This window comes from Mesoplodon densirostris, chromosome 8 (genome assembly GCF_025265405.1).
Source record: "Mesoplodon densirostris isolate mMesDen1 chromosome 8, mMesDen1 primary haplotype, whole genome shotgun sequence".
Classification (NCBI taxonomy): Eukaryota; Metazoa; Chordata; class Mammalia; order Artiodactyla; family Ziphiidae; genus Mesoplodon; species Mesoplodon densirostris.
Genome location: NC_082668.1, coordinates 41,138,751 through 41,152,230, shown reverse-complemented (window position 1 = coordinate 41,152,230; position 13,480 = coordinate 41,138,751). Strand labels below are relative to the sequence as shown.

The following is a 13,480-nucleotide window of genomic DNA, read 5'->3' as shown; positions in this document are numbered from 1 at the left end:
CAAAAAATTGTTGAGGAAGAAACACTCCCAAACTCATTCTATGAGGACCATCATGCTGATACCAAAACCAGACAAAGATACTACAGAAAAAGAAAATTACAGACCAATATCACTGATGAATATAGATGCAAAAATCCTCAACAAAATACTAGCAAACAGAATCCAACAACACATTAAAAGGATCATACACCATGATCAAGTGGGATTTACCCCAGGGATGCAAGAATTCTTCATTTATATGTAAATCAATCCATGTGATAAACCATATGAACAAACTGAAGAATAAAAACCATATGATCATCTCAATAGATGCAGAAAAAGCTTTTGACAAAATTCAACACCCATTTAGGATAAAAACTCTCCAGAAAGTGGGCATAGAGGGAAACTACCTCAACATAATAAAGGCCATATATGACAAACCCACAGCAAACATCATTCTCAATGGTGAAAAACTGAAAGCACTTCCTCTAAGATCAGGAACAAGACAAGGATGTCCACTCTCACCACTATTCTTCAACATAGTTTTGGAAGTCCTAGCCATGGCAATCAGAGAAGAAAAAGAAATAAAAGGAATACAAACTGGAAAAGAAGAAGTAAAACTGTCACTGTTTGCAGATGACATGATACTATACATAGGGAATCCTCAGGATGCCACCAGAAAACTACTAGAGCTAATCAATGAATTTGGTAAAGTTGCAGGATACAAATTAATGCACAGAAATCTCTTGCATGCCTATACACTAATGATGAAAAATCTGAAAGACAAATTAAGGAAACACTCTCATTTACCACTGCAACAAAAATAATAAAATACCTAGGAATAAACCTACCTAGGGAGACAAAAGACCTGTATGCAGAAAACTGTAAGACACTGATGAAAGAAATGAAAGATGATACCAACAGATGGAGAGATATACCATGTTCTTGGATTGGAAGAATCAATATTGTGAAAATGACTATACTACCCAAAGCAATCTACAGATTCAATGCAATCCGTATCAAACTACCAATGGCATTTTTTACAGAACTAGAACAAAAAATATTAAAATTTGTATGGAGACACAAAAGACCTCGAATAGCCAAAACATTCTTGAGGGAAAGAAATGGAGCTGGAGGAATCAGACTCCCTGACTTTAGACTATACTACAAAGCTACAGTAATCAAGACAGTATGGTACTGGCACAAAAACAGAAATATAGATCAATGGAACAAAATAGAAAGTCCAGAGATAAACCCACGCACCTATGGTCAACTAATGTATGACAAAGGAGGCAAGGATATACCATGGAGAAAAGACACTCTCTTCAATAAGTGGTGCTGGGAAAACTGGACAGCTGCATGTAAAAGAATGAAATTAGAACACTCCCTAACACCATACACAAGAATAAACTCAAAATGGATTCGAGACCTAAATGTAAGACCAGACACTCTAAAACTCTTAGAGGAAAACATAGGAAGAACACTCTTTGACATAAATCACAGCAAGATCTTTTTTGATCCACCTCCTAGAGTAATGGAAATAAAAACAAAAATAAACAAATGGGACCTAATGAAACTTAAAGGCTTTTGCACAGCAAAGGAAATCATAAACAGGATGAAAAGACAACCCTTAGAATGGGAGAAAATATTTGCAAACGAATCATCAGACAAAGGATTAATCTCCAAAATATATAAACAGCTCATGCAGCTCAATATTAAAGAAACAAACAGCCCAGCCCAAAAATGGGCAGAAGACCTAAATAGACATTTCTCCAAAGAAGACATACAGATGGCCAAGAAGCATATGAAAAGCTGCTCAACATCACTAATTATTAGAGAAATGCAAATCAAAACTACAATGAGGTATCACCTCACATCAGTTAGAATGGGCATCATCAGAAAATCTACAAACAACAAATGCTGGAGAGGGTGTGGAGAAAAGGGAACCCTCTTGCACTGTTGGTGGGAATGTAAATTGATAGAGCCACTAAAGAGAACAATATGGAGGTTCCTTATAAAACTAAATATAGAATTACCGTATGATCCAGCAATCCCACTACTAGGCATATACCCAGAGAAAACCATAATTCAAAAAGACACATGCACCCCAATGTTCACTGCAGCACTATTTACAATAGCCAGGTCATGGAAGCAACCTAAATGCCCATCGACAAACGAATGGATAAAGATGTTGTACATATATACAATGGAATATTACTCAGCCATAATAAGGAACGAAATTGGGTCATTTGTAGAGACGTGGATGGATCTAGAATATTACTCAGCCATAATAAGGAACGAAATTGGGTCATTTGTAGAGACGTGGATGGATCTAGAGACTGTCCTACAGAGTGAAGTAAGTCAGAAAGAGAGAAACAAATATCGTATATTAACGCATATATGTGGAATCTAGAAAAATGGTACAGATGAACCAGTTTGCAGGGCAGAAATTGAGACACAGATGTAGAGAACAAACGTATGGACACCAAGGCAGGGGGAAAGCTGTGGGGGGGTGGGGGGGGATGGTGGTGTGATGAATTGGGAGATTGGGATTGACAAGTATACACTGATGTGTATAAAACTGATGACTAATAAAGACCCTGCTGTATAAAAAGATAAATAAAATAAAATTCAAAAGAAAAAAAAAAAACATTGGGGAGTACCTGTGTGCCAGGAAAATAAGATATGGAACCTGAAAGAAAAGTGCTCACAATTGAGAAAAAGTTCCAACTTTTTATCAATGTCTCCTTCGTACAAATTCATTTGTCAAGTCTGCACACCATTTCTCTCTCATCACACTTCATGCTTTTTACATGGTGATTTTATTCATCTTTATGCAACACACAGTGCACTGCCATGCATTGACATTTTCTAAAAGTATCTATTATTACTTACAAGAAGTGAACAGACCCTCCTGTTTCCAAATTTGTGTTTTTTCCAGCAGAAGGGATCTAATAAACATACCTGTATTGGAAAGGGAGTTCAAAGATGACGTGTGTCAAAGGCTAGAGAGCCTCCAGGCAAGGAGGTAACAAATTTAGAAATACTTTAAAACAAAGACAACCACAAATGTAAAAAAGTGCTTTTTAATCCTTAACCAAAAGGATCATTTAAGTAGATGTAATTTGTTTTTTTTTTTACTAGAGTATTCATAACAATGTAGGTCAATATGCCTTAAGCAACATGATTATTGAATAAAAGTTAAGATGGACAGCAGTTGTAATTTGTGTGAAATTTATACTTGAGTTTAAAGCTCTTTAAACTTTTATAAAATTATAAACTGATAATAATTCCCCAAATTGGAAGTCAGATAACTTAATTTTAATACAATATGAAATTAAAGTACACTTGTTTACACAACAATGAATAAGGACAAGTTTCCAAGTCAGATATCAAACTGAAAATTCAAAAATAAACAGAGAAAATGTAAACAGTTATAAAATACCAACAGTTATAAATGTTGCTTAAAGCATGGCTATTCAAAATATGGTCTATGAACGATTCGTGACTCATCCAAAATGAAAGAAAGAACTTGTGCCAGAATGAAAATCTATTATGTTACTAATTGGCCGACATTTTTTTATAACAAGACTTTCTTGATAAAGGAAGCAATGTGTTGATTTATATTCTGGCACAGGTGCCTCATCTCATTACAGACTGGAGAACAGGTACTGCTTACGTCTTTAAAGTGTCATTATAATTTTACTGCTTAGAGCTAGGTTAACTTTACTGTGGGGGGAAAAAGTTAAAATGAGACTTATGATTGTCACCTATACCTCATCTTTTTAATCCCATCTATCCAGGGCTCCTATCCGAAAAGCAAATTAAACTTTATAAACTCACCACAATTTAACATTAATCTTCAGATGTGTTACTGACATCTATTCACCTCTTGTTTTCAATCTTGGGAGGAAAAAAATAAGAATTGAGTTATTTGTTAAGTTCTCTCTAAAAATTGGTTTATTTTCATATTTCAATCAGAGAAAATATTTAAATTCATCTTTATGAAAAAACTGAATTTTTATACTGTTTGCATAACCTACTAGTTGCTTTTTTACAATAAAAATTGGTAGAAAAAAGGTATGGAAACTTACAACCCTGTATATTCTATTAACTAAGGGGAAGGAGGTAAACTATTTAAAGATTTCTCAGAATAAAAGAAAACTCGCATAAAATATCTTTTTAAGAAACAGTTTATAATTCAAAATTCGAACATTTCTTGATTTTTGCTTTTTAGTATGGCTTAATTCCTCTAGAAAGTTAAAAATATAATATGGTCTTTTGTCAAAATAATAATTTCCTCTTTCTCCAATGACTTTCTTACTAAGCTTTACCTGCATTAGCTTAATACTGAAGGCAAATAAATGGGCAACAACAATTTAGAAAAAACTCATCAGTTTTAGATACACGAAAGCCCAATTTAGCTTCCGCAATGACTAGTTTATTGAACCGATAAACTACTTCTTAAAGAAGTTAAATGTATATTTACATGTCTTAAGATGAGCTCCTTTGGCACCTGAGTTGAGTACAATATACCAGAAGGAAGAATCTCCAAGAGAAAGTTGTCTAAGGACTATATTTCATCTATTTATACATATATACATACAACTATACAAATACATATACACATGAGCACACACACACACACACACACACACACACGAGCAGAAATAACTTTTCCTTTAAGAAATGCTGAGGATGTAAAAAGAATTCATTTACCCAAGTAAAGTGACCTGACGGTTATTAAAAACAGTTTTAAGTTATTTGGAGTCTTACCAAGTTTCAAGAAGTCAAAGGTTTTAGAGTAATATATAATTCAAACGGAAAAAACTCAAGGATTTCTTTTGACAAAACCTAATTTCTTTTGATACAGTAACAGGGTCATGAAGTTACAGTTATCTTAACATGGTAACATAACAGAGTTTTTAATAGTCTCCAGGTGGAAAATCATCAAAGATTACCCAAAAAGGAGTCAATCTTCCCCGCCCCCTGCCAATTAGGACCAAACATAGTCACCAGCCACCCATCAAACATTCTGCTGTCCCTGGACTATTACTTGCACTGGCCCCAGCAAAAGACCATTAAATGCCACTCTGCAGATCTCCTGCTAAGCCTCCTCACTCACTAGGAATTTTACACAAGAACTTTAGAAGAGCTTGATGTTATCCTGCTTTATGAGCATATCCACCTTGCTACTGCTGACTCTGGCACTGTGTTAATAGTACTACTGGTGCCATGATACTTTTTATGCATACTTTTAGAACTCTGAATGATTGGCTTCTATTCGAAGACTTAGAAGATACCTAAAATTCTGTAAGTTGCATAAGTCTGTCAGCACTTTCTTCTACATTCAATTAATAAATAAGTTTGGTTGACTGAAAACAGAGCATACTCAGTTTTACCTAAGCATCTTCTACTCTAGAGGTTCTGGAGGATGAAAATCCTCTACACCTCTGTACCCTGTATTCTCCATCTTTTACACCTTGTTAAATCTGACATATTTGAGAATGGGCAAAAGACATTTGAGTTAAAAATGATGCCATGCTGCTCTTTCCTCTGCTTCAACTTGTATAGAATACCCCTAATCTAGTTTCTAACCCCCTCTCTGCTCTGGTTAAAGGACCTGTCTCATATAGCAGACCATATGTAATGGAGATCTTATGCAGTTTCAAAATATCCATGATTGAAAAACATTCTTATTTAAACTTGACACTGTTATCCTAAACAAAATTTTGTCAATAGAGGCATGGTATAGAACTTACCTAGGAGAATCTATTAAATTCAAATGTCTTCATTTTGTTCTGTTTACATCAACCATAATATAACCCAAGTTACTTTTCCTGATATGTAAAACATTTTAATAAATCCATTTGAACTTGAATTCTTTCATTAACATGTAAACTCACATGTAAAATTTTATTTTTTGTCACATATTTAAATACTTTCTTTGAGAGCTGATATCTCAGTACAGGAAATGAAATTATGCTAGTAACTAGTAATTTAGCATTAAAACACTTCCCTAAATTCTTCTATGCTAAAGTGCATTTACAATATAAACATGCCATATATGAAGCTATAAACATGCCATATATGAAGCTATAAACCACAATCTCACACTGAAGTGGATTTCAAATTCGACATTCAGTTCAAATGAATCACAGAGAAAAGTGCTAACAGAGCAAATCTGAAACAAGTTCATGGGGATTGGGCAATGAGTCATCAAAGCGGAACCTTTTGGACACCGTGCTGCTATCCTCCGGGATATTCTCTTTGTCTTCTCGGTCACTGCAGGTTCCATTACAAGAGGGTTTAGAAGTCTTGTCTTCAGAGGACCTTATTGTATGATCCTGACTTTGAGAGGAACTGGAAGTTTCCTCAGGGTGAAACAAGTTTCCAAAGTCCCACTGCTGGAGCCAAGAATGAGAAAGGCAGATTTCGGCTGTTGGTCTTTTCCTTTGAATGAAAGCACCAAGGGAAAATTGAGAACCAAAAATCAGGTTGGAAATGTCTGCAGTTCAATATATTATAGACTTATTTTTTATTTATTATGAAAATAACACATGTTCATAGTACAGAAGGGAATAATAATAGGAAAAGTGGAGCACCTAGAGTTTAATTCTGACGTGCTGAAAATTCAATTTATCACGGAGCTTACGGATGAGACTCTCTAGTCAAAAAACTGGGAACATATTTTAGGCTCACAAATAAAAATTAGTAAAATTATAAAGACTCCTTGGTTCACAAACCCTCTGAAGGAAAATATATGTGATTTATAATCTCTATTATTATTTTGTGTTCTTAAAAAGCAGTTAACTGTTAAATCCTGAAAACCAAGGCTATTCTTCAATGACGTTTATCCAACATTTTTAGTTTTTAAATTTTGTTTTTGCTTGTGAAAGCAATATGGTCAAATCTCACAATATTTCAAAAGGAAGGAAAACACCTATGTATACTCAACCCCAACCTTAACACACCCACCATTACTATCAGAACGTAGGTTTCCTTAGTCTTTGATTTCATTGTTCATTTTTTTCTGATAATAAAAGTTAAGGTGCTCATTATAGAAATTTTAGAACCTAGATGAAAAAATATTTAGGAAAATAAAAACTGTTTATAACCAGAAACAAATAGTATTATTGCTATTTCTAATAAATAACCATTCATGTTCAAAATAGAGCCAGTGAGAGTTTGTTCAGACTTGCGTTGAGCCAATAAAATAATTAACAAACCTCTGAGAGTTTTTTTCTTAAGCAGATAAGGAAACTGAGTCCTCCAGGAGATTAAGTAATTGTCGGAGATAAAAGACCTGATGACCAACACAACCAGGATCCCAGCGCAAGGCACTGTATCACAGCTTCTGCACTATGTACAGCCAGGCCGTTTGAAAGTAATCAGGAGATTGGGATTGACATATATACACTAATATGTATAAAATGGATAACTAATAAGAACCTGCTGTATAAAAAAATAAATACGACAAAATTCAAATAAATAAATAAATAGGGCTGATCCAGGTAAAGAAAAGGGAGGTCAGCTTTTTCTTTTCCTGCTTTGAAGTTGCCAATGGATGAGGTAAGAGTCTTCAGACATAGTTTTACGTCCCTTCTTTAGTAGGTGGTCAAAGAGCATCTGCTCCTTAAAAACTTGACAATCAGTAATTTGGACTTGTTATACAACTGTAGTTATTTAACTATAAATCATTCATAACAAAGTCTTATCTTAAGCAGCCATGTGTATTGTAAACATTATACTTCTAATTATTTAAGGGAATTTCAGGGATTAGTAGCAGGTTGAGAGAAATAACCCAAATCTTCTCTTCGGTTCAAGACTTCCTGTTACATATTTTGTATTGTCTATGTCTGAACTTATGGATTGTTATTTAATGATCTCTCATACCACCTCTCTCCCCATTTTACCTGAAACTTGAGAGCATACATCTAATAATTTTATACTGTTTTAGAGTATATCTTTCTTAATAGTCATATATAATTCATTTTATAATAGTATTTAAACAAATTAATGTTATTACTTACTCTGGATTTTTTACTAAAAGGCTCTGGATGAAGTCTGTGGCCAGCTGTGAAACTGACGAAAAAGTTTCTTCTGAATAATCTACATTAACTTGGGAAATATTGAGGTATGTTTCTTGATTATCTTCTCCCACAAATGGGGATGTATGAGTTAACAACATATATGTTATTATACCAACGTTCCTGAAAAAACAAATAAGGGAGAAGATGGGAACTTAAAATGTGTGCTAATCTTAAAACACCTATATAAAGTCAAATTGATTCTCAACATATCCCTGTCCTCAAAACTTGTACAGTTAAACTACAGATTTTAAATTGCTTTTCAAAGTTCCTACAGTATACTACTAAAACTGAAATAATTATGTTATCTCAAAGTTTGCCTCACAGAAAAATAATATGAGGGAATGCACATGTGTGTTATATAATTATAAATATGATGTATTAAATATATATCATTATATCTACAGTCTGCCCTTCACACAGATACCTGTTATCAAGTACACAAAGCTGCCCTGAGCAGCATTTCCCAAATGGTTCCAATGACACAGTAATGGTCTGTGAGACATAAACAGGATACCATGCAAACAGAGTCTGCAGGTTTGGTAAAGCACAATATTGGGCAGGCAGATTTTTTTTTAATTGCAAAACATTTAGAAGCGTAAATATGTTAATGACAACTCCTGTGTTCAGGAACCAGAAAAAGACAATACATATAGCACCTATTTCACCCAATTATTTAGCCACAGGACCCTTTTTTCTTGGCAAACCCATTACAGTCCCAAACATGGAACACAGGGAATAAGTCTAAACTCTTCTACTTGGCCTTACGGAGTCAGTCTTCCACTGTGGTCCCAACTAAAGTTCCAGTATCAATGCCAGTTCTACTCTATGACATTCTGTGTCAGCCACACAAACTCACAATATCTGAGAAATATACTCTCATAAAACTAAACTTTTGCATGGCTCTGACCTCATTTTTCTGCTGAGCAAATACCTTCCCTAGTTCTCCTAGACCTAGACCAGATGTCTCCCATCTGGTGCTTGTCTGCTAATTGCCCCATGCCTATTAAATAGCATTTTATCTTTTTTATAGAACACGTAACACAGTACTGTGGCTATTTTGTTCTTTTACCAGAAGGAGTCTTCCTCCAGGAAAGGGATTTTCCTATTTATTCCTGCACCTTTGGCTCACAGCCAGAGTGTTACTAAAAAGAATGAACAGGTAAATGTTTTCCTGTGGCATAATGATGATACTTGAATAAAATCTTTTAAAGAAAGCTTTATTATTTACTTCTGGAACCAAAGAACCCTAGAATATATACTAACCAGCTTTTAATAAAGGCATTCAAGTGATTAACAAAATCTTACCACATGTCTGTTGCTGTGGTAATAGGATCATAGTTCAGGATTTCTGGAGCTGAAAGAGAAAATAAAATTCAATACTGACAAATTTAAAAATGTGAAAATTACTTTATATTAAACTGGATTTAATTTTAAAGAACTACCAATATGATCAGTAGAAATTTAGCATAGTATTAATTATATTGTGATTAGACATTTAAACATATCTAATGTTGAGAAAATTATAGAACCAGATGGTTCAAAAGCACCAATTATATTCTTGAAGTAACCAGTAGCTATGTAGTATTATTTTTAACCATTGAGATTAATCTCAGGAAAAACAATTATGAAGAAGTAAAATGTTAGAAGCTAGAATCTTTTTACAGTTTTAGTTTTATCACTCTGTTAGGAATTAGTTTGAGTTATTTTATTAGACTGATTTAAGTTTTTCTTCTCAGGGTAAATAGAATCATATGCATTTACAATGACACTATGAGCAAATTAAGCTTCATGGAAGTGCTTTAGATTTTCAAGTAGATTAAATATCCCCTTAAACTATAGAAAATCTAGTTTCCTAAGCAACTAATTTTCCACTGTCTCCTCCCCGGCCAAAAACATTTTTTAAAAGGTGCAACATAAATTCTCTTTACTTTCTAAACATTACCATAAATTTCAAATTAGTAGAGTCCAAACTAGGATCTATGATTGAATAACTTTTTTGTTTCACAGTATGGTTTCATAATTTTTCCAAAGACAGATTGTTTCTTAAAGCTTAAAAATTTTGTTAAAGCCTTTGAGTCACATATGTTGTCAGCCTCCATTGCACCACCTACCACCTTTTCACATACTTCTGTGAGCTGTTTTATCTACAATTACAATTATTATTCTAGGACACGGTAGCCTCTATTAGCATTCAAAAGTTAGTAATTTGCTTTGCTTTTCATTTTGGGAAAGTCAGCTGCCTAGCTGAGTAGCACTTGTTCTGTTTACTTGTATCTTTTCAATGCCTGCATGGGACTATCAATATGAGCAACAACAAAAAAATGTAAAAAACTTGTTACTATAAATTAAAATACTTTATGTACTGCTTCATGCGAGTTAAAAAATCTTTCATCTGCATGATCTTATTTGTTGATTTAGTACAATATTCCTAGATTATCTAATTATAGGTTCTTTTTGACACCCCTATCAAACAGGCTTCAAACGCAGTAACATTTGCTTCTGTTTTCCTCTTTTTCCATTTTTTCCTGCTCCCTAACTTCCCTTTTACCTATTTTTCTCTATGTACAAAGCTTTTACACACAAACATTAAACGTTTAACTTATATGTCCAATGTCCTGTAAATTGTTGTGAATGTCTCAATTCGCTACAGTTCATTTAAATGTGTCATAAGCAAATTTCAATGCACTAAAATATTTGAACCAACTATATCCTGGAATTATATGCCCTAAAATATAGTTCTATACAGATATCATTTAGTTAATGCATTTCAAAATGGTATAGAAAGTAAAAGGAAATTCTTACCCAAGTATTCTGGTGTTCCCATGATTTCCCGAAGTTCACATGCATTCCCTATTTTTCGAGACATTCCAAAATCTACAATTTTTATGTCCCCAAGAGGGTATATGCTGCTCAGTAATATATTCTGTGGCTAACAAAACACAACAAAACAATGATAAGTAATACAAAACAATAAAAGAATACTAATCTCAGATCAGAGGTAGATTAAGTGGAACTTATAGTTTAGCTATTAAACATTTTATTGAGTCATCCATTGAACATTTACTGAACTACTACCTAGGAGAAGCTATATATTCAATGATAAATAAAGTAAAAAATATACTTCAAGAGGCTTCTTGGTTTGAATAAAAAAGATGGGTACATAGATAGATTAATTGATTATGAGATATAGAATACTCAGTAGTAAAGACTACTGAATTCTGTCCATTAGAAAGTCCAAGAAAGCTTTGCAGTAGAGATGATGCTTAAGCTGAACCTTAAAGGATAAATAGAAGTATGCCAGTTAGAAAAGTGTTCTGGGGAATAGCATGACAGAAGGCATGAAGGAATAAAAATGCATATATTTCCAGGAACATAATGGTTCAATATACTGTGATGGTTCTGGGTCTGACCATTCCCAGGTTTCTACCTGAGATAGAAAGAGGTGTGGTGGGGTAAATGAAAGGGAGATTGTCCAGGAAAAGAAGAGTCCAATGTTCAAACAGTAAGAGACACTTTGATCCAGATTTTAAGGTCGTTGTATGGCTGCAGGGGAAAGATAAGGAGAAAGGATAGTAACATGAGAGGCTGAAGTGGTATCTCAGGGATTGGGAAGGGGCCTGAATGGTCTGGGGGTGGGGGGGAAAGGAGAAGCCAAAAGACTGAAAGCCTCAAGGGGAAGATGAATGAGTATAATGGGAGCAAAGGAATGAGTACTAGTAGGTTACCTTCAAGATGGAGATCAAAATTAAGTATTTTAGAGATAGACAGTTTTATAAGATAGAAAGGTCCAGGATGTGGCAGTAAGAGTGGGATGGAGTGACATGATGGTAGGATTAGAACACATAGTAATGATGGTTTTTAAGAGCCCAGTGATTAATCTGAGCTGCTCACACATGCAGTCTTCTCTCTGCCAATACAGAATTAGTCCATGTAGCATATGTGCAGTCTAGACAAGCATGATCTGACTGTTGTTTCCTCTCAATACCAGCTTGCAATTAATTGTGCAAAGCAAGAGCAGAGAAGGAACAGAGATGTAGTGTTACTTAAAATCACATTACATTACCTTTAAATCAAGGTGTACAATGTTATTCTGATGTAGATAATAAACTCCTTCAAGTATTTGTTTAATGAGTCTGATAATGTCATTTTCAGAGACCATTTCAGCCAGCTCAGGTAAACACAGATTGAAAATTTCTCCACCTGCAGCACTGAATAAAATTCAAATAACAGAAACTTGAAAAATCATTGACCTAAAAATGACAACTTTTAAATACTGTATACCTTTAAGTAAAAGACACGGCCATTGAAACTTTATTCTCTCTATATACACACATTTAATGGGAGGGTGGTATCTTTAAGGAATAAAATAAATGACAAGAATATTTCAAATTCTGGGTGCTGGTACTTATTTATGAGTTCAGCTCTGTTCTATTTTACTCATTTATTCATTATATATAAATATAGTTATCAGCTATGTATAGATACAGATATTTTGATCCTCATGACAATCAAGTGAGGTAGGTGGTTATCATTCCCATTTTACAGATAAAGAAATAAGTACAAAGAGGTTAAGCTACTTGTACAAGGTCACAGAGTAAATGGGGGTTGGGGGGACAGAATCTGAATAATATGGATGAGAATCTGCATTGTTTACCAATATCCTGTATTGCAGCTTCACAAAGAATACTTGGGGCCAGAACCCATATCTTAATTGTTTTTTTTAAGAACTGAAAATCTAAGAATGTTGACAAAAAAAGCATTATAAAATGCTTTTGTTTGGAATAAAATGATTTAAATTTAAATCCTAAACCTGCCATTTTATTCTAGGTTTGGAATAAAATGATTTAAATTTAAATCCTAAACCTGCCATTTATCAGCAATATAATTTAGGGCCAATCACTTATTTGAGCTTCCACATCTGTAAAATAGAGATATTACTGAACTCAACAGATTTTTTTTTGAGGACTAAATCTAAATAAATGAGATAAAATTTGTCAGCCAGAACATCATGCAAAAAAATCTAGATGGTTATTAATCAAATTTATAAGGTATGTTTGGGAATATCTCAAGTAAAGCCTATTCTATGTAATAAAATAGAAACTCATTTATTTCACAAAACACTATTTTCCCCCTGTGGTTCACTGCTGTATCCACAGCATCAAGAACAGTGTCTGACATGTAGAAGGTACTCATTCTCTTAGAATGAGTTCTTTGCTAGGCCCTTTATAAGATACATCTGGTAAGAAGTCAGACCAAATAATTGTAAAGTATAAGAAAACTGTATAAAATAATGACTTATATCTACTATTAAGATATGGAACATACCAAAAAAATATGGAAAATACCAGAAAGATCTGAATTCTTCAGTATCTGGCAGTATATGGCAGCATAAATTCATTCTTGAACAC

General features: G+C 33.8%; 1 protein-coding gene across 1 annotated transcript in view; it reads right to left on the bottom strand.

The window, feature by feature from the left end:
* Positions 1 to 3,396: 3,396 nt before the first annotated feature.
* The window catches only part of STK17B (serine/threonine kinase 17b), a 31,935-nt gene continuing 21,851 nt past the window's right edge, over positions 3,397 to 13,480 (bottom strand). Inside the window, exons 4-8 of the mRNA XM_060107107.1 lie at positions 12,136 to 12,280; positions 10,875 to 11,001; positions 9,378 to 9,426; positions 8,013 to 8,192; positions 3,397 to 6,432 (exon numbers count right to left, since the gene is read on the bottom strand). Of these exons, the coding sequence (XP_059963090.1) occupies positions 6,150 to 6,432; positions 8,013 to 8,192; positions 9,378 to 9,426; positions 10,875 to 11,001; positions 12,136 to 12,280 (784 nt within the window). The 3' untranslated portion in view covers positions 3,397 to 6,149. The remainder of the gene's footprint in view (positions 6,433 to 8,012; positions 8,193 to 9,377; positions 9,427 to 10,874; positions 11,002 to 12,135; positions 12,281 to 13,480) is intronic.